The sequence below is a fragment of the Mesoplodon densirostris genome, chromosome 6 (genome assembly GCF_025265405.1).
Source record: "Mesoplodon densirostris isolate mMesDen1 chromosome 6, mMesDen1 primary haplotype, whole genome shotgun sequence".
Lineage (NCBI taxonomy): Eukaryota > Metazoa > Chordata > Mammalia > Artiodactyla > Ziphiidae > Mesoplodon > Mesoplodon densirostris.
Genome location: NC_082666.1, coordinates 34,451,054 through 34,477,144, shown reverse-complemented (window position 1 = coordinate 34,477,144; position 26,091 = coordinate 34,451,054). Strand labels below are relative to the sequence as shown.

At 45.3% G+C, this 26,091-nt stretch overlaps 1 protein-coding gene and 1 pseudogene across 2 annotated transcripts in view; both read left to right on the top strand.

Moving 5' to 3' along the window:
* The window catches only part of EPB41L4B (erythrocyte membrane protein band 4.1 like 4B), a 139,130-nt gene extending 114,479 nt beyond the window's left edge, over positions 1-24,651 (top strand). Inside the window, exons 21-26 of one of the 2 annotated variants that reach the window (XM_060100638.1) lie at positions 6,611-6,791; positions 8,655-8,732; positions 14,735-14,851; positions 17,104-17,172; positions 23,171-23,316; positions 24,582-24,651. In XM_060100638.1, coding sequence (XP_059956621.1) covers positions 6,611-6,791; positions 8,655-8,732; positions 14,735-14,851; positions 17,104-17,172; positions 23,171-23,316; positions 24,582-24,651 — 661 coding nt within the window. Of the gene's footprint in view, positions 1-6,601; positions 6,792-8,654; positions 8,733-14,734; positions 14,852-17,103; positions 17,173-23,170; positions 23,317-24,581 lie in introns of both variants that reach the window. The other variant, XM_060100639.1, reaches the window with a different exon arrangement.
* LOC132492049 (DNA endonuclease RBBP8-like) lies at positions 2,665-5,497 on the top strand (annotated as a pseudogene).
* Positions 24,652-26,091: the final 1,440 nt, after the last annotated feature.

Sequence of the window (26,091 nt, the reverse complement as noted above, 5' to 3'; positions counted from 1 at the left end):
AGGCATTCAGGCAAGACAGAAGAGTCCAAAGAGAAAAGTAACTAATTCCCTAGAATCACACCATCAAAAATAACCAACGTTCACATTTATGACTATTACTCTAGACATTTTTCTATGTGTATATGTTGTTAAAATAGAAATCATTTCAAAGAAAAGACTCATACTACTACATAAAATTTTACTTATTAAAATGTTTCATGAATTTACCTTAGACACCAGGTGTTCATCATAAATCACACTGATAGCATAAGCTATCTGGCATAGCTCAAGGTCTTAGGTGTGCAAAGACACACTTATCCAGCGGGATATTCCAAGGGTCCAGGGGTTCTCTCAGGAGCTTGTCAGTGGCCAATGGTTCCTTTGGAATGTACAGGGTTTGAGCATCTGGGGCCTGCTGAGTTAGCCCTTTCCTGTGCAGGCAGCAATCTGGCTGGCAGCAGGGGAGAGGGAACTTGCCTTCATTTCTATAAATTTGAGAAAATACTGTCCATGCTAAGAGTAGGGGATTGATGGTGCTGCTCTGTGCTGGGATGACCAGATCAGAAGAGCTTCCAGCCTTGACATACCTTGTGGGAAATCAGGCCTTCCCCACAAAGCAAGCCCTGGAGATAAGCCCCAGCTGCCGTGAGGGAGACTTCTCCCACATGGTGAATTCCTGTCTAGTGTCCTTTCCATCCTGGTTCATCCCACTTGATCAGAGAGGGTCGAAGACCAGAGCTGCTTGGCTCCAAAACAATTGTGTGCAAATCCTCCTCTATAATCAGTTTATCACACCGAAGAGACAGTTGCTGTTAGGCCACGAAAGGAGTTGTTACACCCTTGGCTCAGAACAGTAGGTTCCTACAAGTCTTATGCTCACCCTCCTAAGGGAGGCTCCTCAGAATAACATCCCTTGGTTTGGTGGTTCCTCAAAAAGTTAAACATAGAACTACCATACAACTCAGCAATTCCACTCCTAGGTGGAATTCCAGTTCAAAAGAGTTGAAAGCAGAGACTCAAGCAAATGTTTGTACACCAGTGTTCATAACAGCACTATTCACAATAGCTAAAAGGTGGAAACAACCCAATTGTCCATCAACAGAGGAAGGGATAAACTAAATACAGTCTGTCCATACAATGGAATGTTACTCAGCCACAAAAAGGAATGACATTTTGACTTATGCGATGACATGGATGGACCTTGAAAACATTATGTTCAAACAAGCCGGATACAGAAGAACATTTACTGTATGATTCCACTTATATGAGGTACCTAGAGTAGTCAAATTCATCTGGAAAGAAAGCATCGTGGGGGAGGGGTGTGGAATTTCCCCTTTACCCTTTTTGAGTTCTTGTGGCTGGACTAATAATAAACTAAAAAGGTTAAAAAGAAAGAAATTTTAATTCATGCACATGGTGGTCTCATAGAAATGGGAACTAAGAAGTGCCCAAAGCAGGCAGCTTTTCTACTTTTTAGACAAAGAAACAATAAAGTTGTGAGGAATTGACAGGACAAAGAAACTTAGGTTTTGGGTGCTCATTTAGTGAAGAATCTAAACAGAGTTCGGGCTTGGGGTAGTAACTTCAATAAGTAACAGGGTTTGTTTATACAGGACTCTAGGCCCGAATCCCCTGTCTCTGATGATAAAGGGGTCCTTCTATCTTCAGATGCAGGGAGTACACCTTTCACACGAGAGATTTATTTCCTGCTTTCAGGGAGACAGAAAGGAGGGTCAGAGTGTTGGCCATTTCTTAAGTAACTTTAATTCAAAATAATCAATATGACAGACCTTTACACCATGTAACAAGGAGAAAGGAGAAAGTCTGTCAGAAATTAAGGAATAGCTGGGGCTTCCCTGGTGGCACAGTGGTTAAGAATCTGCCTGCCAATTCAGGGGACACAGGTTCGAGCCCTGGTCCGGGAAGATCCCACATGCCGTGGAGCAGCTAAGCCTGTGGGCTATGACTACTGAGCCTGCCCTCTAGAGCCCGTGAGCCACAACTACCAAGCCCACATGCCACAACTCCTGAAGCCCACACGCCTAGAGCCTGTGCTCCGCAACAAGAGAAGCCACTGCAACGAGAAGCCCACGCACTGCAACAAAGAGTAGCCCCCACTCGCCACAACTAGAGAAAGCCTGCATGCAGCAACGAAGACCCAACACAGCCAAAAATAAATAAATAAAATAAATAAATTTATTTAAAAAAAGAAATTAAGGAATAACTTTTTACAACATTTTAGGTTATAGTTTAACATCATGAAGAGGAGAAGAAAACTTGAGGCCCTAAATAAAATTTCAGTATTCTCTTGGAAACCAGTACAACCTATATTGATAAATATTTATTTCTAATTTAAATGACAAAAGTAATTACTTTTTCTTACTAAATACCACAGGGAAAAATTCCCCTAAGTTGTTTTTAAAATGCAAATTTTCATAACTAGGATATTACATCTCATAGTTAATACATATTTTGCTTAATAGTAAAACTGTCTCTTACCGGATTAATTAAAAAATCCTGGGCCCTCGGGCCCTCCCCCCAACCCTGGAAAATGCGGGCTGCCCCAAGGGGGCAGCTTGGCTGCTGGCATTTTGGCAGATTAGTGAGGGAACGAGGAGAAAAGCTAACGGCCGTCTCTTCCCCGCTCCAGAGCGTGCTCGTGTTCCTGTTGGGGCTTTTGAGAATCTCGAGGCAGTCTTGCAAGCCGTATTTGAACTGGCCAAAGACAACTTCAGACCTGTATAATGTAACAGAAAAGGTCAGAAAACATTAGGCAGTAGAAGTGTGAGCATATTAAGTAAGATGAATGTCCCGGGAAGCAGTTGTCGAGGCCCCAGTTCTGCAGATGTATCTAATGACTTTAAGGATCTTTGGACAAAACTAAAGGAGTATCATGATAAAGAAGTACAAGGTCTACAAGTAAAAGTAACTAGACTGAAAAAGGAACGAAGTTTAGATGCACAGAGACTAGAAGAATTCTTCACCAAAAATCAACAGCTGAGAGAGCAATGGAAAGTCCTTCATGAAACCATTAAAGTTTTAGAAGATCGATTAAAAGCAGGATTATGTGATCGCTGTGCAGTAACTGAAGAACATATACGGAAGAAATAACAAGAGTTTGAAAATATTCGACTGCAGAATCTTAAACTTATCACAGAGCTTATAAATGAAAAGAATACAGGAAGAAAATAAAAAGCTTTCTGAACAGCTGCAGCCGAAAACTGAGAATGATCAACCACATCAAGCAACCGATCTTGAATCTGAGGAAGATGTTATTCCAGATTTACCAATAACAACCTTCTCATTTTCTGGCGCTAACCGACTACGAAGGAAGGAGAACCTCCACGTCCGATACGTAGAACAAACACATACTAAACTGGAGCACTCTGGGTGTGCACGTGAATTGAGAAAAGTACCAAAGTCTTCAACTCATCCACAACATAAACATAATGAACGTGAAATTCTAGTGGCTGACACTTGTGATCAGAGTCAAGCTCCAGTGGCTAATACACATGGAAAAAGCAGTTATCCTCCTGATAATTTAGCTACAGTTGTTGCTGAAACACTTGGACTTAGTGTTCAAGATGAGTCTGAATCTCGAGGTCCTATGAGCCCTCTTGGTGATGAGCTCTACCACTGTCTGGAAGGAGATCACAAAAAGCCTTTTGAGGAATCTAGAAGAAATAGTGAAGATAGTTTAAGGTTTTCAGATTCGAATGCAAAGACTCCTCCTCAAGAAGACTTGACTACTCGGGTATCATCTCCTGTATTTGGAGCTACCTCTAATGTGAAAAGTAGTTTAGGTTTGAATACAAGTTTGTCCCCTTCTCTTTTAGAGACTGGGAAAAAAAAAACCCACCTGTAAATAACGCCTTTCAACAACACTGATAATTCTAGACCAGAGAAACCTAGATCAAAATCTGAAGATGGTGCCCTTTTCACACATCATAATATTGGGGCTGAAGTGAAGAAGATCACTAACCAGTCATCTTCTAATAAGCAGGTGCTTATAAATAAAAATACAAGTGAACAGGATAGTATTGATCACATTAAAGATACTGTTACTGATAAAGGTAAACATGTGGTACTGCCTGAAATCACTGGGAGGCCGATCCAAAAGGAAGAAAATCGAGGAAGAAAGTGAAGATGAAATAAGCTGCCCCCAAGGCTCCTTTGATAAAGAAAATGCTTTTCCTTTTCCACCAGATAGTCATTCTTACATGAATGGAGACTATGTGATGGATAAACCTCTGGATCTGTCTGATCGATTTTCAGCTATTCAGCGTCAAGAGGAAGTGAGAACTCTAAAGTCGGATTTAGGCGAGTGACTCTCTATGAGGTTTTGAAGCCTCTTCCAAAGGGCTCTTCCTCAAGCCGTAAGGCCTTGAGTGGGAGCTGTGGGTTAACCAAAGATTCCCCAGAAGAGCCCAGCAGTTTATAGGAGTCCCTCCTCCAGTCCCTGAGTAAATCTCCGGATAGTAAAACACTGTTACAAATAAAGGAAGAAAATTCTATTTTAAAAATCTCTCTACATCCACGTGAAAGTTTGGAGACAGAGAATCTTTTTGATGACACGAAGGGTGCTGGTTCTCGTGAGCCTCTAAAAATAAAAACCAGGTCAGTCCATGGAGCATGTGAACTTGCATCAGTTCTTCGGTTAAATCCATGTAGAATTGCTAAAACAAAGTCTCTACAAAACAACCAAGATGTATCCTTTGAAAATATCCAGTGGAGTATAGATCCAGGAGCAGACCTTTCTCAGTATAAAATGGATATTACTGTAGTAGATACAAAGGATGGCAGCCAATCAAGATTAGCAGGAGGAGAGACAGTGGACATGCACTGTACATTGGTTAGTGAAACTATGCTTTTAAAAATGAAGAATCAAGAGCAGAAGGGAGAAAAAAGTCCAAATGGAGAAAGAAAAATGAATGATAGCTTGGAAGATATGTTTGATCGGACTACACATGAAGAATATGAATCCTGTTTGGTGGATAGCTTCCCCCAAGTAGCAGATGAAGAGGAGTTGTAAACTGCTACAAAAAAACCAAACTCTCCTGGTGATAAACAAGATAACGTCAAACAGCATTTGTGGAGCCATATTTTAAAGATGATGAAAGAGAGACTAGCTTACAAAAGTTGCCTCATATTGAGGTGGTCCGGAAAAAAGAAGAAAGAAGAAAATTGCTTGGACACACATGTAAGTAATGTGAAATTTGTTATGCAGATTTTCCAGCAGAAGAAAGAGAAAAGAAGTTGGCTTCCTGCTCAAGACACCGATTTCGCTACATTCCACCCAACACACCAGGGAATTTCTGGGAAGTTGGTTTTCCTTCCACTCAGACTTGTATGGAAAGAGGTTACATTAAAGAAGATCGTGATCCTTGTCCTCATCCAAAAAGACGACAGCCTTACAATGCAATATTTTCTCCAAAAGGCAAAGAGCAGAAGACATAAATGTTGAAGCAAAAACAGGAGAGATGACAATATTCTTTTTATTTATAGTTAAAGTTGGTATTAAACATTGATTTTTTGATCTTCTGAAAACTGATTTATAAATCATTTTTCTATTGAAAATGTTTTTAAATGGCATTTACACATCACACAGATGACTATTTTAAAATGGATAAGTGTATGTCGTATTTTCTTGCTTTTGCACCTTTAAAGTAACAAGGTGCTTTCATTTTGCACTCTAAAAGTTGCTTATTACTTTATTTGGTAATACCTAATTACAATTTTGAAAATATGAAAAAAAAAAATCCTGCAGATGTTTCCAGGAATAAATTTTCGATGATGATGGTAATTCAATCTTTCCTTCAGGGTCTTCAAAAAAAAAGCTATATAAAAAACATATTAAGCTTTTTCTCCATGTAATTTTATTAAAATAAAAACAACTCTATCCGGGCCTCCCTGGTGGCGCAGTGGTTGAGAGTCCGCCTGCCGATGCAGGGGATACGGGTTCGTGCCCCGGTCTGGGAGGATCCCATATGCCGCGGAGCGGCTGGGCCCGTGAGCCATGGCCGCTGGGCCTGCGCATCCGGAGCCTGTGCTCCGCAACGGGAGAGGCCACGACAGTGAGAGGCCCGCATACCGCAAAAAGAAAAAAAAAAACCAAAAAAAAAAACAACTCTATCCTAATAAAAAAGAATCAATATGCCATTGTGACATATTTGGGGGTGGCCCACCCTGAGCCTCAACAGCAGAGCAAATGTTACCAGGATCTGCAGAGAGGGGGCCACGGGGAGCTGTTGTTCAGTGAGTACAGTGTTGCTGTTGGGATGATAAAGTTTGGCGTATAGATAAAGTCCTTGTTATATAACATTGTGAATGTGTTTGAGCCCCTGGATTGTAAACTGACAAATGGATAAAATGATACATATTATGTTATACATATTTTCTCATAATAAAACATTTTTTTAATCCCCGGGCAAGTGACAGAAAATCCAGCCCAGACTTGCTTTGGCTGAAGGTCAATATATCGGCCCCTGTAAGCTGGACATCTGGTAGACATCTGTTTGGGGAGCCCCCAGTCCCCACCCTAGCCATCCCAGCCCTCCCCACCTCTCTCCACTCCCCACAGCCTGTTTATTATTGTAATGAGCAGAGCTTCATGTGCTTCTAGTAACCGCAGTGATGAAGACGACCTCCCTCCAGACCTGGCCGAGGCAGCGGGAGCGACCACAACTCCAGCCATGGCCCCCACCATGGCCACCACCACACAAGTCTCAGTGCCGCTGGCATCCCCCAAGGTCCACAAAGTCAGCTCGCCTCAGAATTCAGAAGGCAAGGGCCAGCTGTCCCCAGGAGCCAAGGTATGGCGGAAAAGCCCTGAGGGGTAGCTATACTTGCCGAGAACTCTGCATAAATTGTGTGTGGCATCAGTATGCATTTAAACTTTGCATCATCAAGTCTGTGCACTCGTAAAACAACAGTAATAACCACCAAAGCATGTGTTTTATGTAACCTGTCCCTGAAAGATAACTACATATGAGAGACAAATGGTATAATATAAAAGCATGTACTTTGTACTTGAAGGGAAATTTAAGAGATTTTTGAGGGCAATTTTAGTTTTAGAATATCATCCCTGCAAAAGCTGTTACTCTACTGTGAAGACAGAAAGAAGTGGGTTTTTATCCCCCATAATGGAAAATTTGGAGGAGTAAGAACATAGAGGTATCCCTATCCCATTCCTTATATGGGATAGCCTGTGTTAATAGTTTGAAAGTGGGAAATATTATTCTATTTGCCACTTTGAAATTTCAGGAAATTGCCATTGATGTGAATGGACTGTGACTAAGGCACAAGACATTTCTCTTGGTTTCCTTTGAGTGACGCTTAGCTGTGGTCACTCTTCAGCAATTGGTCCAAAGGCGGTCACATGTCTTGCACTCCAAGCAGATGCTGAGTCAAAGGTTGCTTGGTCTGTGGACCCTGCTGAGGAACACTGTGTGTGTGAGGTGGGGCCCCTAATGCAAGATTGGAAACTTAGAGTCTTGGGGGCCAAGACTTGGGGCCCAATTGCTCCTTTCAAACACCTATGGCTGCTTGAAACAAGTAGTCGCTCCACAGCCCTTGTTTCTCCGAGGCTCAGTTTCCTCTTCCCAAAAAAAGAGAATAAGATCTGCTACGATGCCCAGCTCATGGGTCCAGCAGAGATTAAAGTGCTTGTGCAAACAGGATGCCTGAGGCTTCTGTAGCTCCAGGGATCATGATTCCTGGTAACATCTAAGTAACAATAGTCCAGGCCACATCGTGTATGACTGAGGCCAGTCTTTCACGGGGTCCCTTCCCGGGGTTTCTGGGAATACTCTGTTCAACAGGATCCGGCTGGATCCTTCAGCCAGTGACTGGCCCAGACTGAGGCTCTCCACTTTTCTGTAGATCACCCCCTGGGAACTGGAGTTGGGTTCCCCTCCACTGTGCTGAGTCCCTAGCACTGCTTTGTCCCAAGTGTGGACACAGGCTCCTCTGTATATATCCCAGGCCATGGTTAAAACCACGTAAAAACATTTACAAAACAGAAGGGAATTCAGTGGAGATGCAGGCAGCATCGTACCAGAAGCCACAAGGCTCCCTCCTCTGGCCGTCTCTCTCCTTAGGGCCCTGCTTGCACCAAGTAAATGCGACTTATTTTTTTCCACAAAGGGTTTCAAGGCCCCCCATGCTGCTGAGATACCCCCAAGGCAAGGCGAAAAAAAATTTTTCCCAAAAAATGAACGTGATTTTCAGAGGTACCATCCGAAAATCACTCTCCTACCATAAAGGTTTTCCTCGTTATTGTGCAGATGAGTTTAGCTCCGTGAGATCTTGATCCAGGATGAGGTCTTTACTCTCTGTTTATATATTCAAAGGACTCTTTGAAGTGTTCTTCCCCCAAAGGCCAGTCAAAGAGCACTCAAAGCATTTAAGAAAAATTGTTTGCAGCTTCAAAAAAGACAGTCCTCCACCCTATACCCTACTTCTACCCATTAAGATTTCAGAAAAACTCGGGGTTTGGTCTCAACATTTTGTACACTACGGAGTTAAGAGAGCTCTGGTGGGGGCTGGCATGATAATGAGTTCAGTGTTAGAAAAGGGGAAGAGGAGAGAGGTCAGGACCGTCTGTATTTTCTGTTGAAATTCCACTGTCAGTCCAGAGCCAGCACTAACTGGGATATTTTTGTCTGCCTTTGTAGAGCCCCTCTGACCGAGGAGGTGCCTTTACCTTGGAGCCAGGTGATCTGCTGATGGATTTCACAGAAGCCACTCCTCTGGTAAACTTCCCATTTTGCTAAAACCAGAAAAGCCACAGACCATAGAAACATCTTGGCAGTGGGACGGATGGACAGAGGTGGGCATCGCTGTTGGGAAGGCTCTTCCTCTTGTCCTGCGCACAGCCTGGAGGCTCAGGGATCAGCTTTCTTCCAGGGTTCAGGCATCACGGGTCCTTCCACCTCACAGAGCCCCCGAGGGAGGGCCGTGCTCCCTTTCCTCTGAGGGTGGCTGCAGGGGCCCCACCCTGCCTGTCTGCCACTCCTCCGTGCTTCAGTCTCGGCTTCTTGGCTTCCTGGGCTGCATGCCCACCATGCATGCCTGCCGTGGGGCATCTCTTGCTGTCTCTTCCAACAACATGCTCTGGCCTAAAGTACCAGCTCAGGGCCTCACCTAGGTTTCTAGGCCCCTCGTGCCTCCCTACCATCCTCCATCCTCTGCACAGAGGTCTCTCCTTCAGGATGGGATGCCTGCAGGTGGGAAGCCCTTTAAGGGAGCACTGGACCAGGAGTCATGCAGGCCAGACCTGGCTCCACTCTCTGCCCCTCACCTTAAGATCCTTGTCATTGGATAGTTGCTGCCCCACCTTCTGTCAAATGAGGATGTCATTGTTTGCCCTGTCTGCCTAAGAGTATTGTAAGGATCACATGAGAGAGAGAGCCCCATATATAAAGCACCATAAATGTGTATAAGATATTATAAACATGATTAGATGACACAGGCAAAATTGGATGTATCTTAGGCTGGGCTCAGCCTAATACCCAAGTATACTGGCGCATAAATCATGGTCCACAAATTTGGCATGTGAGTCAAAACGTGAGCCAAGTCAAAAACTATCTCCTGAGAACTTAGTCTGCGCCTGGCTGCGTATGAGGCTCTGGGAATGGATAGGGCAGCTGGAGGCTGGAGGGGGCTCAGGTTGGTAAAGGGTCAGGATCAACAGGAGAGCCGTGTGGAAGATGCTTGGGGAGAAGCCAGAAGTGGGAGTCATTCAGGACTGGCTCCCTGGACAAGGGTGTGGTGGATGGGAAGGATTTCTGGAAGGCTTTCAAGAGGGGACAAATGAGGCAAAATGCTGTCCAGGCTTTAGGAATGATCACCGCTCCTGCCTCAGCTAGCACAAGGAAATCATTTGTGATTTATGCAATTATACTTCTCTTCTGGAGAGCTGGTACAGCCTGAGAGCTTCGAGTCAGCGCCTTCAGATAAACTGCTTGAGAACTGGCAGTGGGCAACACCCAGCTCGGGGACCTTCCCATGCTCAAGTAAATGGAGCTGGTTATTCATGGCCTTTTCGTTAGACAGATTGCCAAGATAGGGTAACCCGGAAACACCTCATTGCCCCTTTGCCCAGATGGGGAAACTGAGTCCCAGAGTGGGGTAATCATCCAGGGACCAAGCTGGAGCTGGAGCCCAGATGTTCTGGCTCTTTCTCTGGTGCCCTTTGCATCCAATTGAGCTAAATCCAGCCTCCTCTTTAGGGAACTTGCCATTTTGGAGAAGAGCAATGCTTGGAAGAAGGGCTATGTTTCAAACACTCTAAGAGAGTCTGTATAAACTGCTACTGCTGTGGGACCCTGTGCCTAACCCTGTCTGGGGGCACTAGGAAAAAGAAGGCTTCATGTTGCTAGCGTTTTAAGGTATGAGGAGGAGTTTGCCAGATGGAGGAAGTAGACCAAAGCATTCTATGCAGAAGGTACAGCATGAGCAAAATAATGATTATTTATTATTATTTAAAAGGTCTGGTGGATCTGAGAACTAGGGTTAGTTTACAAAAACATACATCATGGCTTTGACAGGAGTGATGGGGTTCCCTTAAAAACCATTGTGTTGCAGATCCAGCTTGTGGATTTAATTGCCTCACCTTTTCTGTGTTTGGCATAACAGACTGAGATTAGAAAGGAAGCAGCATCTGGCAGGGACCCAGAGGTCCCCTGATCTCAGGTGCCAATGCCTACCAAGTTACTGTCCAGTCTCTGCTTGCACCCCTCCAACAGCAGGGAGCTTATTCCGTGTCCCCAGGACACTTTGCTTGTGTCTCTGGGCAGCTCTGACCGAGCTCTGAAACAGGGTCCAGGTGCTGCATTGCCCAGCCACGGGACCGCTGAGGTTTTTATACAAGACACAGCTGCCCACTTCACAGCTGAAGTTTGCAGTGAATACCTTTTTTCAAGATGAAGCATCCTTCTTCTTATTTGTGTGGATTTGAGGCACAAGTGCATGTTCACAGAGCACATGCACACAGAAGGTATGCTGGAGGGCTAGTATTTCGGGCTTTCCTTGGCATCATTGGCTTTGACCTTACTTCACTCCAGAGACCTATCTCCATGAGTGCCGAAGGGTCCTAGAGGGGAAGAGGGGCTCCAGCAGCCTGCTCCTCCCTTTGTCTGGTCCTCTTACCTCCATCTCCTCCATTTGTTCTTCCCAGCATCAAAGAAATGCGAGCTGCAGCCCTTTCTGCCCTTGATGTTAGGGTGATGGAGGGGCGTGGCATCTGTGTCTCTAAAGACAGCCAAGGAAGGCTAGACTTAGGGCCTGGGGCTGGAAGAAAGTCTTAAAGCTGTGTCCCTGTTCTGGTTCCTCGGGCCAGAGCTGGAAGGACAGGGAGCTGGAGAGAAAGGAGTGGGACAGATTTTCTTACCTTCATTAAACCAAGTTCCACCAAGACACTATTGGAGCTAGTTTAACCCTTATGACTCTTTACCCTTATGATCCAGTCTCTGCATGGAATGAAACATGGTCCAAACAGCCAAGAATAATGAAAAAGATTCAATCTTTAACTGGCGTCTCTTAAGATAATGAAAGAAGATTAAATGAACACCTCCTGGTAACAGTTCTTGAATCTCATTTTGCTTCTCTCTTAATTCTCTTGCACCTTGCACTTCCCCAAGGACTTACATCCCAAACTCTCCACAAAAACATTCTTTCTAGCTTCACTCTTGTAGCATTTTCCCCTGCCTTTTCCCAACTCTTTTCTTCTGTAATCCCCAACTCTTTTATTACGTAGCTCAATTTAGCAATCCAAGTCCTACAACCTCTGCAGCTCCGTTGTCTGCCCATTCCTGGAATCTGCATCATAGACTCTTCAAGATCAGATAAGAGTTTCTGCCTGGGAGAAACTCTTGGGGGTGTGAGGATGGGAAGGGAAGAAGGGAAGTGAGTGAAGACAGCACGCACTCTCCCTCTGGGGTTCTCATTTGGTGTGCAGGGGGGTGTGGGTGTCGGTAGAGTGTTAGAAGGTGGGCACATGGACACATCAGTCATGTTGGCCTTGGGATGCAGAGTCCCACCCTCTACTCCAGGTCAGTCATGCCAGCCTCCTTCCCCAGGTAACACAGACCGTGAACACCCATACCTTCTGTGTCCCTGATGCTCTCTCTTTGGGGCTTGTCCCTCCCTGATCCCTGTACTGCAAGAACCACTCACCCAACTGCAGAGCATCATAATCCAGGTCTCGTCTGGGTCAGGGAACATTAGTCAGGAGTTCATGTGTCAGGGAGGAGATATCCTGGCCAAAGGAAGGTTGTTTAGGGCCCAGAACGGGCCCTGGGTTGGGTGTCAGAAGAATTGGGTTTCCATTTGTCTCAATAACTTAGTTTTTATTTTGAACCTTATTCTAGCAGGAGAGCTAAAGCTTAATCTCAAGTCAGATCAGGTGCCTTTTCAGTCTTCCTGGGGTTTCATCCGTGTTCTTCAGGGCATGGGGAGAGGGAGGGAAGTCTCTTTCGTTCGTGAAGTCACCTGTTTGCTGATACATCTGGGACGCCCGCTGCTTCCCTTATGCCCCTTTTGGGTGGGTGGAGATCGCAGTGCCGCTGGGATGTGAATCCCTATCTGCTGGACACACCACACAGCCATTCTGCTCTGCTCTCCCACCTCTACCTGAGTAGAGGGGTGCAGGTCCCCACTGCTCTTTACTCCCTGTCCCCCAGCCTCTGCCTATGAATGGGGGGCCCAGAGCCCCTTTGTGCAGCACTCACTAATGTCTACCCCTCCTCCCTTTCCTTCTGACTTCTCTCTCTTATCCTCAAGCTGGCAATCTCTTTTCTTATCTGGATGAAGGCTTACACATTTTCACCATCATTTATCTATGCCAAAACCTTTCTGTTCCCCAGAGAATCAGATTTTGAAACTCAAAAGTCATATAGAACCTAGCTGCCTGAATGTAGAAAAGACCCAAGGGGGAAAGGAAATACCAGGAGAAAACATAAATGGTATTTCAAAATAGTATTCTATTACATGTGAAATCCTGTTCATTTACTACAAGTCAGAAGTGTGGGGGCCCCAGGGATGTTCTTTTGTTTAAATCCGCTCAGATGCATTTAGAAATCTGAGTTTGAAATCTGAGATCTAAATCTCCATTTAGAAAGGTCAGAGATGCTTGTGGGATGGACCAACATTTCTTTACCATAAAGTCCAATGCTGGGCAAAGCTTTAAGTCATCCATTATAATCTTCAATACAGACACTGGTGGCCAGTACACATTTTGGCCTCAAGGCAGAATGTCCAGGTTTCTTGGTGATTTATGCCTTGGTAGCATCTTATACAGCATAACATTTATCCTGAGGACCAGAGGGGGAGGGGGAGTTTAAGTAGGGTGGGAAAACTTAACTGCACATTAGGTGGCTAATGTGGACTCCCTTGTTTCTGAAGAATGGATTTAGAAACAATCAACAAGAGGGTCTAGACCCATGGATTTAGACTTTGCGAATGCAATTTCTGCATCTCCCACATCTGAATAGTAAAACAAGGCTATTATGGAGGCCATCGTGAATAATGGTTGTGAAAGCCCCTTGGAGATCATCTAGGACTGCACCATAGTAAAAAGGATGGAGGTAGATCAATTTGGAGATGGAAAAGGAGGCAAGAACTTTCCTGATAATTTTTCAGTGAAACTTTCCCAGAGGCTCTACTTGATTCATTATGGCTGGATCATACCAACTACTTAAGAAAATGCTCATAAGCTAAAAGATGCATGTATTTGTGCCCTGGAGTAATGGTTCTTTCCTGAGACCCAAACTGACCCTGTCAGTGGCTCCCTCCCCTGACATCAGAGCATTCTCCCCTCACCATTCTCATCCTCACCAGTACAAGCTGTTGGATCTCTGCTGGGCACATGGCAGTATTTTGGGCTGGGGCCAGGGAACCCGGTATCCCAAATGACATGGCATTTTCTCACAATGCTTGGTATCTCCTAGCTAAGCAGCAAGCCCCCTCACCCCCCAGTGCCAATATGAGATGCCAAGGCCTGGGTCCATAGATGTGGGAGGAGGGTCATGGCCAATATATTTTCTGAACACAGATAAAGAGCCATGACAGATTAAATGTTAAACTCTGTGTTCCTCCTCACTGATGTACCTCTTTCTTGTAGCTCTCTGTTGGGCATCTACTCACTTATCCACTTATAATGTGGGCCCTTACTTAGCAGAGTGCAGGAGGCCATGGGGCATGGAAGGCAAAGACTCTCCAATACATGGCCATTGCACAGGCTCCGGACGTGCAGGCTCAGCGGCCATGGCTCACAGGCCCAGCCGCTCCGCAGCATGTGGGATCTTCCCGGACCGGGGCACGAACCCGTGTCCCCTGCATTGGCATGCAGACTCTCAACCACTGCGCCAACAGCGAAGCCCGGCCATTGCTCATTTTGCCCCCATGGCTGGCTTCACTGATTCATCTGAGCTCTTTCTGGCTTGGCCTGGGCAATGCTTCAGAATCCTCAACAGCACACTGGTGGCACAGGACATGGCCCCTACCTGCCAGCCCCAACAATGGGGTTTTGATGTGTCGTTCTGCTCAGATAGTGGAGAAGACAGAGGAGGGCCAGAGAGGAGGAGAGAAGGTGGAGAGAGGAGGGAAGAGGGAGGGACCAGAAGCCAGGTGGCCAGAGGCTGGAAGGAGGCTGCGGGTGAGGCTGGCTTGAGAGCTGTCTGGAGTCCACAGATCCATCTTGCACTGTGCTGTCTTTCTCTCCTTCCCCTCCCCTCTCTCCTCTCCTCGTGAGCAGGCAGAGCCCGCCAGCGCCCCCCACTGTGCCCACCCTCGCTGTTCTCCTCCACTCTCTCTCCCCATGAAGGAAGAGACCACTGGAGTTTGCATGCACCCTCCAATCAAAACGAGGCTGGTAGGTACCCTGGCAGGGAGAGGGGCCCGGCCAGGAGAGGTGAGGCGGGCAGGAGCCACCAGGAGGCAGCCCGTGGGTGTGCACGAGCACCAGACCTCCGGAGGAGCCCGGGGCCGCAGGGGCTCTCACTCCAGGATGATTGCAGAGTTTGGAGTCCAGCCATCCCTGGTCAAACTGGGACCCACGGCTGTGGTCCCGCCCCTTCGTCTCTAGGTCTCAAGAACCGTGAAGGGTTTGTTCTCCTAGAGCCGTGCTGGGGATAGATGCTTTCCGCAGAGAGAAAAATTCTTAGTTGCATTTCTATTGAAAACAAAAGCTTTTAACTTGTGTTTTCCTGCTATTTATCAAGATGACAATATGAGAATTATATAATGACTTGGAGGGACTCACCCATAATCCCAACCTAGCACAACTTTTTTTCATTTTTGCATGTTTCCTTCTAATATTTATTTGTATTCATTCATAATTTTACAGAGTTAAATCAGAGTATCCATATCATCTCCTGTTTTCCTCTTTTTGCTTAATGTGTTATCGTTTCTAGCTTGTTCTTGGTACCACATACTGTATATTCCATCAAGTGAATGGTCCACCATCCACCTAATGAACTCTTTACTGCAGGATGCGTGCTTTGTTTCCAGCTTGTCACTGTTCGAGGGAACACATGTAGCTTGTGTGTCAGGTATTTTATTTTCTCAGGCCAGACCCTGCCGGGTTCAAAATTGCAACTCTGGCTTTGCTAAAGTCATTCTAAAGTGGTGATACCAATGACTGTCAGTGCCATCAACAGAAAAGTGAATGTGCTTTGCCAGAGCCCGGCAACCCAGAGTGTAACTGTTGGAATGTCTTTTTCTTCTTTAGAGCAGGTATAAAATAATTCTTTGAAGTTGCCCACTTTCATATTTCTTTAAGAGCGATAATAATCCTCTTCTCGCCTTTTATTTCATGATGGTCTGAGTCTTCTCTGTATGTTACGTTCACTTTGCTTTGGGTCTCAGAACACCATGTTAGGCCCTGTGAGGAGAAAGGCTGCCCCCAGTCCTTCTCTTACCATGCTGCAGGCAGTCACTACCAGCAACCCGAGTTGGCACCTGAGTCCCTGGGAATTTTGAGATATTTAAAGAGATTAAGGGGAGTTTGCGGAAGGGGAGCAGGCTTGGGCTGGACATCTCAGTGCCCACGGCAAGGACATTGTCATTTCTAGATCGGATGAGTTGAGATCTACTCAACTCATTCAGAACCCTCAGCAGATTTGGGTCTGGTCTGATGTGTTCCTCACCCTCCCTACCTTACCCTCCATTAGAATGACTCAAGGCCATCAGGTAGCTACTCCAGGGTCCATAGGCAAGACTCCGAGAGACACTAAGGCGGTGGCACGTAGGGAGTGGTGGCCTCGGTGTCTTGGCTGCAGCCCTCTGGTGGCGGGTGGCACAATGTGCATTCACCAGCAGGCAGTTTCTGTGCCCCTGTGGGTTGCAGACAAAGCGAGTGCCACAGTCATCAGGACCCTGGGCCTGCTGGCAGTCCTCTAGGCCAGCTTAAAGAAATACACACACCCCCGCCCCACATCCTCCAAGGCTTCCAGGAGGCCAAAGATGAAATGACCCAAGAGGAAGAAATGGAAACAAAGGCTCTTTTTGGCCACTTAGCCCTACCTGATCATGCCGGGGCGTCCACCCTCTTTCAGACCCCAGCACGGGGCACTTCTGATCACCATGCCTTCTGTTCCCAAGGCCACGGTGGTGGGATTCTCCCACGCTTACATGGGTTTCCCTGAGGTTTCCCTCTATGGCCCAGAGTTTACAGGGAGCCCGGCAACGAAAGTGAACAGACAGGGAAGCCTCCTGGCCTGATGAGTCCAGGCCTCCTGGTACTCTGTCCACTCTGATATACTGTGTTCCCAGATGTGCCCTCTCAGCGGCCTCTAGTCCATTCTCCACAGCTGCAGGGGAGCTGTCAGCAGGCCCCCAGGGAGCCCTCACCTGCCTCATTATACGCCCTGGTCATGGTCAGGGCGAGGAAGACTCCAGCCTGTCTTCCTTGCAGCGGCCTGGCCCTATAGCACAACAACGGGCACAGATACGAGCGCTGGGCAACACTCCTAGCGACCCTTGGTGTATTTCTTCAACAAGTAATGAAGGCTCGGTGTGTGTTCCCCTGAAACCTTCAGTTCGGTTTAAAAATGCACTGCCAAAGATTTCAAAACTTTGTTTTCTAATCTGAAAGTAACACTCTTCTCTGTCTCTTTTTTGAAGATAAAAACATTCCCGGCTGATACAGTGACCCCCTTTCCTGATCCTTTCATAACAGGGCCACAGTTTACCGTAAGTAGATCTGGAAAACAGATCTGTGTTTCGAGACATTGTTCCCAGGTGGCGTGCTTTTCTGTGGTTCGCCAGCCAGCAGTGCCAACAGCTTCTTTTGATCACTGTGAACTCTGTGAGGCTGGGAAGGAGCTGGGGTTTGGGGGTCTGCATCTTCTAGTTTTGTTTTATTGAGGTGAGCTTCATGTAACATAAAATGAACCATTTTAAAGTGACAATTCAGGGACATTTAGTACATTCAGTGTCATGCAGCCACCACCTCTATCTAATTCTAAAACCTTTTCATCACCCCCAAAGGAAACCTCATACCCATCACACAGTCACTTCCCATTTTCCCCTTCCCTCCAGCCCCTGTCAACCACCATTCTGTCTTTTTGGATTTGCCCAGTTTGGATATTCCATAAAAATGGAATCATATACTGTGTGACCTATTGTGTCTGGCTTCTGTCACTTAGCATAATGTGTGTAAGGCTCATGCACACTGTAAGATATATCAGTACTTCACTTCTTCTTATGGAGGAATAATATTCCATTGTACTTATATACCATAACTTGTTGATCCATTCATTCACTGATGGGCATTGATGGGTTGTCTCCACCTTTTGGCTAATGTGAATAATGCTGCTATGATCATGCAGGTACCTATATTTGTCTGAGTCCCTGTTTTTAATTCTTTTGGGTTGGATCTGCATCTTGATAATGGTAAGATTTTAGGTTAAGTTATTTTACCACTCTGAGCACCAGTCTCCTCTTATTTAAAGTGGAAATAGTAATAAGAACATCCTCCTCCTTATATCTGGTTGAGGCAAGGATCAAAAGGGATCAAGAACTTGAAAGTACTTTACTGACCACAGACCACCCCCACAAATGTCAAGTACGACTGTTGTTTCTCAGTGCTGGAGAGGCAGGTGGTGTACTTAACAAGAGCGGGTAGTCATGACAACTGGCTTTCCCGTTACCATGGTTCTCTGTGTCACTGAGCAGCTTATTTAAACTCTTTGCAAACTGTTGAAATGTGTTTAAACATTTAAATGTAGTTTCCTCGTCTGAAAAATGAGAGAGTTTGATGATTTTCAGGATTCTTTTCAGCTGCTCAACTTTTTTTTCCTTAACTAAAAACTTCTGCAGAAGCTCACCATCTACTGAGCAGAAGTGGGGAGGCTCAAATGGGGGGGCAGAAGAGACTCCCTCCTCTTTCCCCTCACCCTCTCCTCCTCCCAGGGATCAGAGTATGCGATTCCTAGAACCAAGAACCAAGTGGTCCCTGAGACTCCTTCCAAAGGCCAATCTAGAGGACCTGTGAGGTGGCCTAGGGGTAGCTTGAAGTGCACTCTCATGGGTTAGGTGATGGTCACTATGTGAGGTGGCCAGCCACATGAACAGGGAGGGTGTGAGCAGTGGCTGATTCATGTTTCGGAGGATGAACAGAACTGAGAAGGTGTTCAGCAGTCCATGCAGAGACAAAAGCAGGTTTCTAGAACAGTCCATGCTAGGGTCATGATCTGCTTCCAGAACCTGCCTTTTAAGAACCAGAGAGCAGAGACATAGGGGCTGGGCCAGGCTGTTCAGTGCTGCTGCCCCAGCATTCATATGGCCCCTGCAGTTTGGCTAGGCACAGCTCCCCAGCTGGAAGCTCTGGCTGCACTTCCTCTGCTGGCCATGGCAGGCACTCTGGCCTGTTCCCCAGCCTTGGCATTGCTGCGAGACACCCAGGGAAGCCCTTCCTGAAAAGCTGGGGGCCAAGATGGAGCAGGAAGCCAATGTCAGAAACCATGCTGGGACTTTTAAGAACTGGGCAAGAGGGCCTTGAAGGCAGCTGGAGCAGGCAGGGGGAACAGCATCAACCAGAGTCCTGGGGCAGAGGAGTCATCCCACATTCAGGGGGCTGAAATGAAGGCCAGTGGGCCTAGAAGGCAGAGAGCAAGGGTGTGAGGCACGAGAGGAGGAAGGGGAGGGAAGCAGGGACAAACCCTATAGGGCAAAACCGTGCTTGGCTTTGTAGGCCAAAGGAGGGGCTCTGATCTGGATCCTACGAGCAACGGGAAGCCTTTGAAGGACTTTGAGCAGGGTAGTCACAGGGCAGCTGCATTTGGAAATGCTCCCTGTGATGGCAGTGGGAGCAGAGCTGGGTTCAGGCAGAGTGGACTCAGGGACGTAGCCTAGAAATCTAGGACAGTAGTTCAAGGGAGAGAAGGCAGAGAATGTGATCCAGAGAGGTGTTGATGGTGGAGGTGGAGAGGTGTGCACAGATCAGGGGGATATTTAAGAGGCTGGTAAGGGGGACTTCCCTGGCATTTCAGTGGTTAAGTCTTCGCCTTGCAGTGCAAGGGGGTATGGGTTCAATCCCTGGTCGGGGAGCTAAGATCCCACATGGCCGGTGACCAAAAAACCAAAACATAAAACAGAAGCAATATTGTAACAAATTCAATAAAGACTTTAAAAATGGTCCACATCAAAAAAAAAATCTTAAAAAAAAAAAAAAAAAAAAAGAGGCCGGTAAGGAATTGGATTGGATGAGGGAGAGGGAGGGCCAAAAAGGGCTCCCAGATTTCTGACTTGCAGAATGTGGATGGAGAGTAGGTCCATTCACTAAGATAAGGAAATCTTAGGGAAGAGTGGATTGGGAGGGATAATGAGTTTGCCTTTGGCCGTGATGTGTTAGAAATGCCTTGGAAACATCTGAATGGAAACAATGAATGGGCAGTTGGATATCCAAGTCTGTATCAGGAGACAGAACTAGACTAGAGATTATAATTAGGGAGTTACTAACAGCTGGATGGTAACAGAATCCAAATTCATGAGCTTCAGCTTCCTAATTTTCTTACCCCTCATGTGTCATATTGTCTTTTCCTCCCCTCCAAGGTCAAGACACTTGACCTTGCTACAGGGTTGGCCTCTCCACAGGCCTCCACACCTATCCTGACCACAGTCATGGTGGAGCTCAGCAGCTCCAGGGAACTCCACATAAAGTTTTTCTGGCAGTTGATCCAGCATTGACCTTGGGCCTGATTTCAACAACCAGGCTCCTTGCTTAATCCTGAGACCAGTTTCTGTCTTGTATTTGGGCCTGTTAACTCTACTTGATACTCAGTCCAGGACCTTGGTCTGTCTAAGATGAGGGGCCCTGCCTGGCTCTGGTCAGATTTCTGTCCCATGTTCTTCTGCCTAACCTGGTCTGTCCCTGTGTTATCTGCTTTGTTCCAGCAGAAGTTTGTTCATTCATTTCTTCATTCAACAAATATTAAGAAGGCAAGTTCTCAGGGTTGAGATTTAATAATAGTGATTTTCACTGCTCCCTAAGGTCATTCTTTTTTTTTTTTTTTTTTAATTTTACTTATTTATTTATTTTTGGCTGCGTTGGTCTTCATTGCCACGAGTGGGCTTTCTCTAGTTGCGGCGAGCGGAGGCTACTCTTCCTTGCGGTGCGCGGGCTTCTCATTGCAGTGGCTTCTCTTGTTGTGGAACACAGGCTCTAGGTGCACAGGCTTCAGTAGTTGCAGCACACGGGCTAGGTAGTTGTGGCTCACGGGCTCTAGAGCGCGGGCTCAGTAGTTGTGGCACACGCGCTTAGTTGCTCCGCGGCATGTGGGATCTTCCCGGACCAGGACTTGAACCCGTGTCTCCTGCATTGGCAGGCGGATTCTTAACCACTGCACCACCAGGGAAGTCCCACTGAGGTCATTCTTAAGTGAAGCTGGCTCTTTCTCTTTCTACTTTGAGTGCATGGCAGTAAGAAATATAATGACTATTAATAAAGTCTGGTGCCACTGCCTTGATTCATGCTAAGGCCCTGGTACTTTTACCCACTTTTGCCTTTGTATGTAAGTATAAATTTCCCTCTTTTTTCCAGAAAAGATCAAAATTGGCATCAAAAGCCCAACCTCTACCCACTTCACTGAAACAACAAAATAACTTCTTACCCCAGCTCCTGTATCAGGAAGGCTAGGCTAAGTCATGCTTTAAAATGACAAATTGAATTTCCTACTCATGCTGCATGTCTGTCAGGGGTGGGCTATGCATTCTGCTCTGTGTTGCTCTGTTTCTGGGACCCAGGCTAATGGAGCAGTTGCCGTCTGAAACATTGCTAGTCACAGTGGCAGAGGTGAAAAAAAAAGAGGTGACAAATCACACACTAGCACTTAAATCTTCCAATGGAAATAAAACATGGCACCACATTTCTTTGGCCAAAACAAGGCACATGGTCATGCCTGACTTCAAAGTGGGGTAGGGAAGTGTAATCCTACCATGGAAATCAATGAGCCAGGATTATCTGGTAAACCACACAAGTGACCACTACAGCCCAAAGTTTGTGAAAGCTCCCTGGGGCAAACATCACATGGAAGCAACTCTACGATGCTCCTGTTCTTGTGGTCAATTCTTTGGCATTGCTCCAGCCCAGGCCAGGTCAGTTCTCTCTCTAGAGGCACTTGTAAAACAAACAAGGGCTTGTATTTCTCAGTAGTAGTCTTTCAGGACCTCTCAAAGTTAAGATTCTCCCCATTGCTCAAGCCAGATATACCCTTACAGAGCTACCACTACACCTGGTATTTTTGTGGTTTTCCATGTTTCCCTAGGAGGGACAGCTGATCGTCTGTCTAATCATTAGAAATATATTGCTCATTGGATGATCAAAACCTCTTCTTTAGAAAGCCAAGTGAAAAATTTCTCCAAGTTTAGGGCCAGGAACTAGCATGAAAACTCAAGTTATAAAATATATAGCTGGTACTACTGAAAGGATATAAAACAAACAAAAAAGTATGCATAGAAAAAACACTATGAGGAAATGCACTGACAGTGATAGAAGGGATTATGGAATTACTTCATTTCTTTACTTTTGTGTATCTTCTGAGTTTTCTATGTAAAGTAATAAGCATATCTTGCTTTGTAATGAAAACAACAATAAATTATCCTCTCCAAATGAGGCAGTGTACTCTAGACCAGTAGTTCTCAAACTCTACCGTATATCAGAATCATCTAAAGGTCTTGTAGAAACACAGATTGCTGGACTTTGTCCCCAAACATTCTGGTTCCAAAGGTCTTAGTTGGGGCTTGAGAATTTGCATTTTCACCAAATTTCAAGATGGTACTGATGCTGCTAGTCTGGGGCCCATACTTTGGGAACCACTGTTATAATGGTAAAAAACACCAATTATGAAGTTAGCCAACCCTGGTTCTAAATACTGGTTCTTAATACTTACTAACTGTGTGACCTTGGGAAGATTACTTAACCTCTTTGAGCCTCACTTTCCTTTTCCATAAAATCAGTTCCAAGATGTGCGTTTTTCCACCTTCTAACATCTCTGAAATCAGAATGTTTATTACAATAGTGTACATGACAGAGTTCGAATGGTTACTTTTTCTTTCTCTGTGGCACATGCAAAAATGGTGCGTCTTACAAATGATGGTGTCTAACATGTGATGAAACATGACCTCTACCTTGAAGATTGTCCAGACGTAATGTATGTCAAGTGCTTAGCATAGTGGCTAGCACTAAGCAAAATCATGTAATAAATGGCAATTGATTAACTATTATTAAAAAATAACAGGGACTGGGCTTCCCTGGTGGTGCAGTGGTTAAGAATACGCCTGCCAATACAGGGGACACGGGTTCGAGCCCTGGTCCGGGACTATCCCACATGCCGCGGAGCAGCTAAGCCTGTGCACCACAACTACTGAGCCTGCACTCTAGAGCCCACATGCCACAACTACTGAGCCCGCGTGCCACAACTGCTGAAGCCCATGAGCATGGAACCCATGCTCCACAACAAGAGAAGCCACCACAATGAGAAGCCCACTCACCGCAACGAACAGTAGCCCCTGCTTGCCGTAACTAGAGAAAGCTCGTGTGCAGCAATGAAGACCCAATGCAGCCAAAAATAAATAAATAAATAAATAAATAAAATAACAGGGACTGTGTGGTAAGGCTTAGGGAGCAGCTGACAGTGTGAAAATGGGACCCAAACTTAGATTGATTTCCTCTTTTCTGTTTCCTCTCCAGGCAGACTTTAGAGACAGTAAATTACAGTGCTGTCCTGGCCAGTCTTCCCCACTGATTCCAGCAGCAACCCTGAGGCCTTTGACAGAGACCGTCTCCACAGTGCAGACCATCTACACCATTCGGAAGCCTGTTTCTCCAGTGGCCAGGTCAGTCAGATCAGCAGGTACCGGTACCAAGAGATAACTCTGATGACAGGAAAACCAGGCACAGGCTCTAGGTGCATTGTGTTTGTGACATCTACCACTCTCTTATTCATTCTTTTATTCATTTATTCTCTGAATATTCTCTGAATATTGGTGTTCATTGAAATGTCGTCAAAGGCTAGACACTATTCTAGGTGCGCTAGGGCTGTAGAGTGAACAAAACAGATGAAAGTGCTACCTTTACGGGGTTTACAATTTAGTGTTGGGGGAGGGGAGAAAGACATTGAATGAGTGTGTGTGTATGTGTGTGTGAGATAGTGACAAGTGCTAGGGAGAAACATAAATCCATGAAGGGCAATAGGGCATGCTGGGATGGTCTCACCCAGGTGGCATGTAAGCGGAGAGCTGAAGGTGGTGAGGGGAGCAAGCTGCAGATACTTGGGAAAGAAGTATAGTAGTCAGAGGGAACAGCTGGTGCTAAGGCTTCTGAGGTGGAGTGAGCCTGGCACGGTTAAGGAAGAGTTAAGGGGGCTGGTGCAGCCGGAGAGGTAGTGAACGACAGGAGAGGAAACCCATGAAGTTGTAGGCTGGGGCCAGATTGTGTAAAGCCTTCTTGGCCATAGTAGAAACATTGCTTTCTACTCTGAATGAAATTATTTAAAAAATTGATTGTGCCTTTCAAGACGTGTACTTCCTGTGGGGGGTGTGTGTGTGTGTGTGTGTGTGTGTGTGTATGCGTGCACCTAAACAGTGGAGAGAAATTCCACTGGAGATAAGCAACTGGGCTCAAGGACCAAGAGCTCAGCAGCAACCTCTTAAAGCAGCCAATTTTACTTCATTCAATTTTATTTATTCAAACATTGGAGGTAATTCTGGGAGAAAGTGCATATGAAACCAATTGAAAACATGATTTAAAGAAATCTAACCCCTGGACATTTTCCCATTCATTTAAATGACCTTTACTGAGAGGCTGCTATGTGCTAGATCCTATGCTAGGCTCCAGGGTTTCAGAGAGGAATGGCATATATAACAGTCAGTCCCCTGAGGAGCGGTGCTTTCAGAAGCTCTCTGTCTGGTGGGGGAAACCTATAGGCAGCCTATTTCAGGTCACTGTAATGCTAGCAAATGTAGGGGGTCCTTAAGGAGCCTGAAAGAGAAAGTCAAGAACTCAGTTTGGGAAGGAATCTAGGAGACGACATTTAAACTGAGACTGCTCTTACCATGTTTGAGCGTGTATCTCACCATTTTGTCACCTTATTGTTTTTCAGTGCAGAGACGCTCCGGCAGGAACTGGAGAGAGAGAAAATGATGAAAAGACTGTTGATGACCGAACTGTGAAATTCTCCCCTTGGTGCCTGGAGGATGGCATGGTGCCTTCTGTCCGTTTTCTTTCTTCGGGCTTTGTGTGATCACTCTAGCACAACATACAAATGTGTGCTCTGTTGGCCCAGGTCTCTGTGGTTAGTCAAAGCCAACTTCGGGCTTGACTTCTATCGGAAAAGATATTTTATGTCTCCTGAGTATTAGAGTTTTTCTGCTACTCAGTGTAGTTGAGACAGGATTTGGTAAGCCTAGAAGAAAGATGGGAAAACGAGGATTCCTTTTCAGAAGTACCTGTGTGTATATATTAATAACCACAGGAGTTAATATGGCACGGAATCCTTTGCTGTCAATCTCAACCATGTGATTTTGTATGATTGACACTTGCACCAAGCTTTGACTGTTTGTTAGAGTCATTTTTAATGAGAGAATAATTCTTTACTGCTGGTTTTTCATTTACACTGGTAAATACACAGATCTTATAAAGTCTTTAACATTCATTTTTATTCAGACACAAGTAGGTGAACTAAAAAAGGAAAGTTGCAGTCACCAGAGCTGAAGGTGCTTCAGCTTAATCTGAAATACAATTTAACTTGTGAACTTATGGCATATGATATTATTTGGGATATATAAAATTTATTATTGAACCCAAAGTAAGACATTATAGTTTAAATTGTCTAAAAATCCTTACAAAGTGACTTGATATCAGGATTCATTTGGGTGTTCCATAAAGGAAAATTATTTCTAAAGTTGATCAACTCATGTCCTGTTGATAGAAACTTGACCAGAAGAAACTTTGCTCTCTTTTTATATAGTTTCAAGAAATGTGTTTTTAAATTTTTATTATGCACTTGAACAACTTTGCAGGAATAATTTAGAACCCCCAACCACAAACTAGCCCTCTGAAATGTTTCCCATGCTTTCTCAATGAATATGCACACATTTTTACATCAGTATGGTCAGTGTGTACCTGGTCTTTGATTACTTCCTCCATCTAACACACAGCTCCTCTTTTCAACACTGATCCTGCTCTCACCAATTTTGATTTCTTTGTATCCATGTACCATGATTAACCTCACTTCTTGCCATTACTAGATATTTGAGTTATATCTAATTTTTCACTCTTATAAATAGTGCTGCTATGAATGTCTTTGTAAAAAACGTTCCTTCCTTTGGATTCTCCCCTTGGGAATATCTCCAAAGAGGGATTACAAGGTCAAAGAGCATGAGGTATTTTATAGCTCTTGTTTCATATTGCCAGATTGCTTTCTAGAAAGATCCAGTCTCTGGGTTGAAAAGACCTTAAAGGTCATCAAGTTCAACCCCCCATCCTCTCTGAATGCTTGAATCCCCTCTACAATTTATGATGCCACCAGCAATGTGTAAGCATTTCTATTTACCAATAGTTCTGCCAATATTGGGTTGTGCCATTTTTATTTATTTTTGCTAGTTTAATAA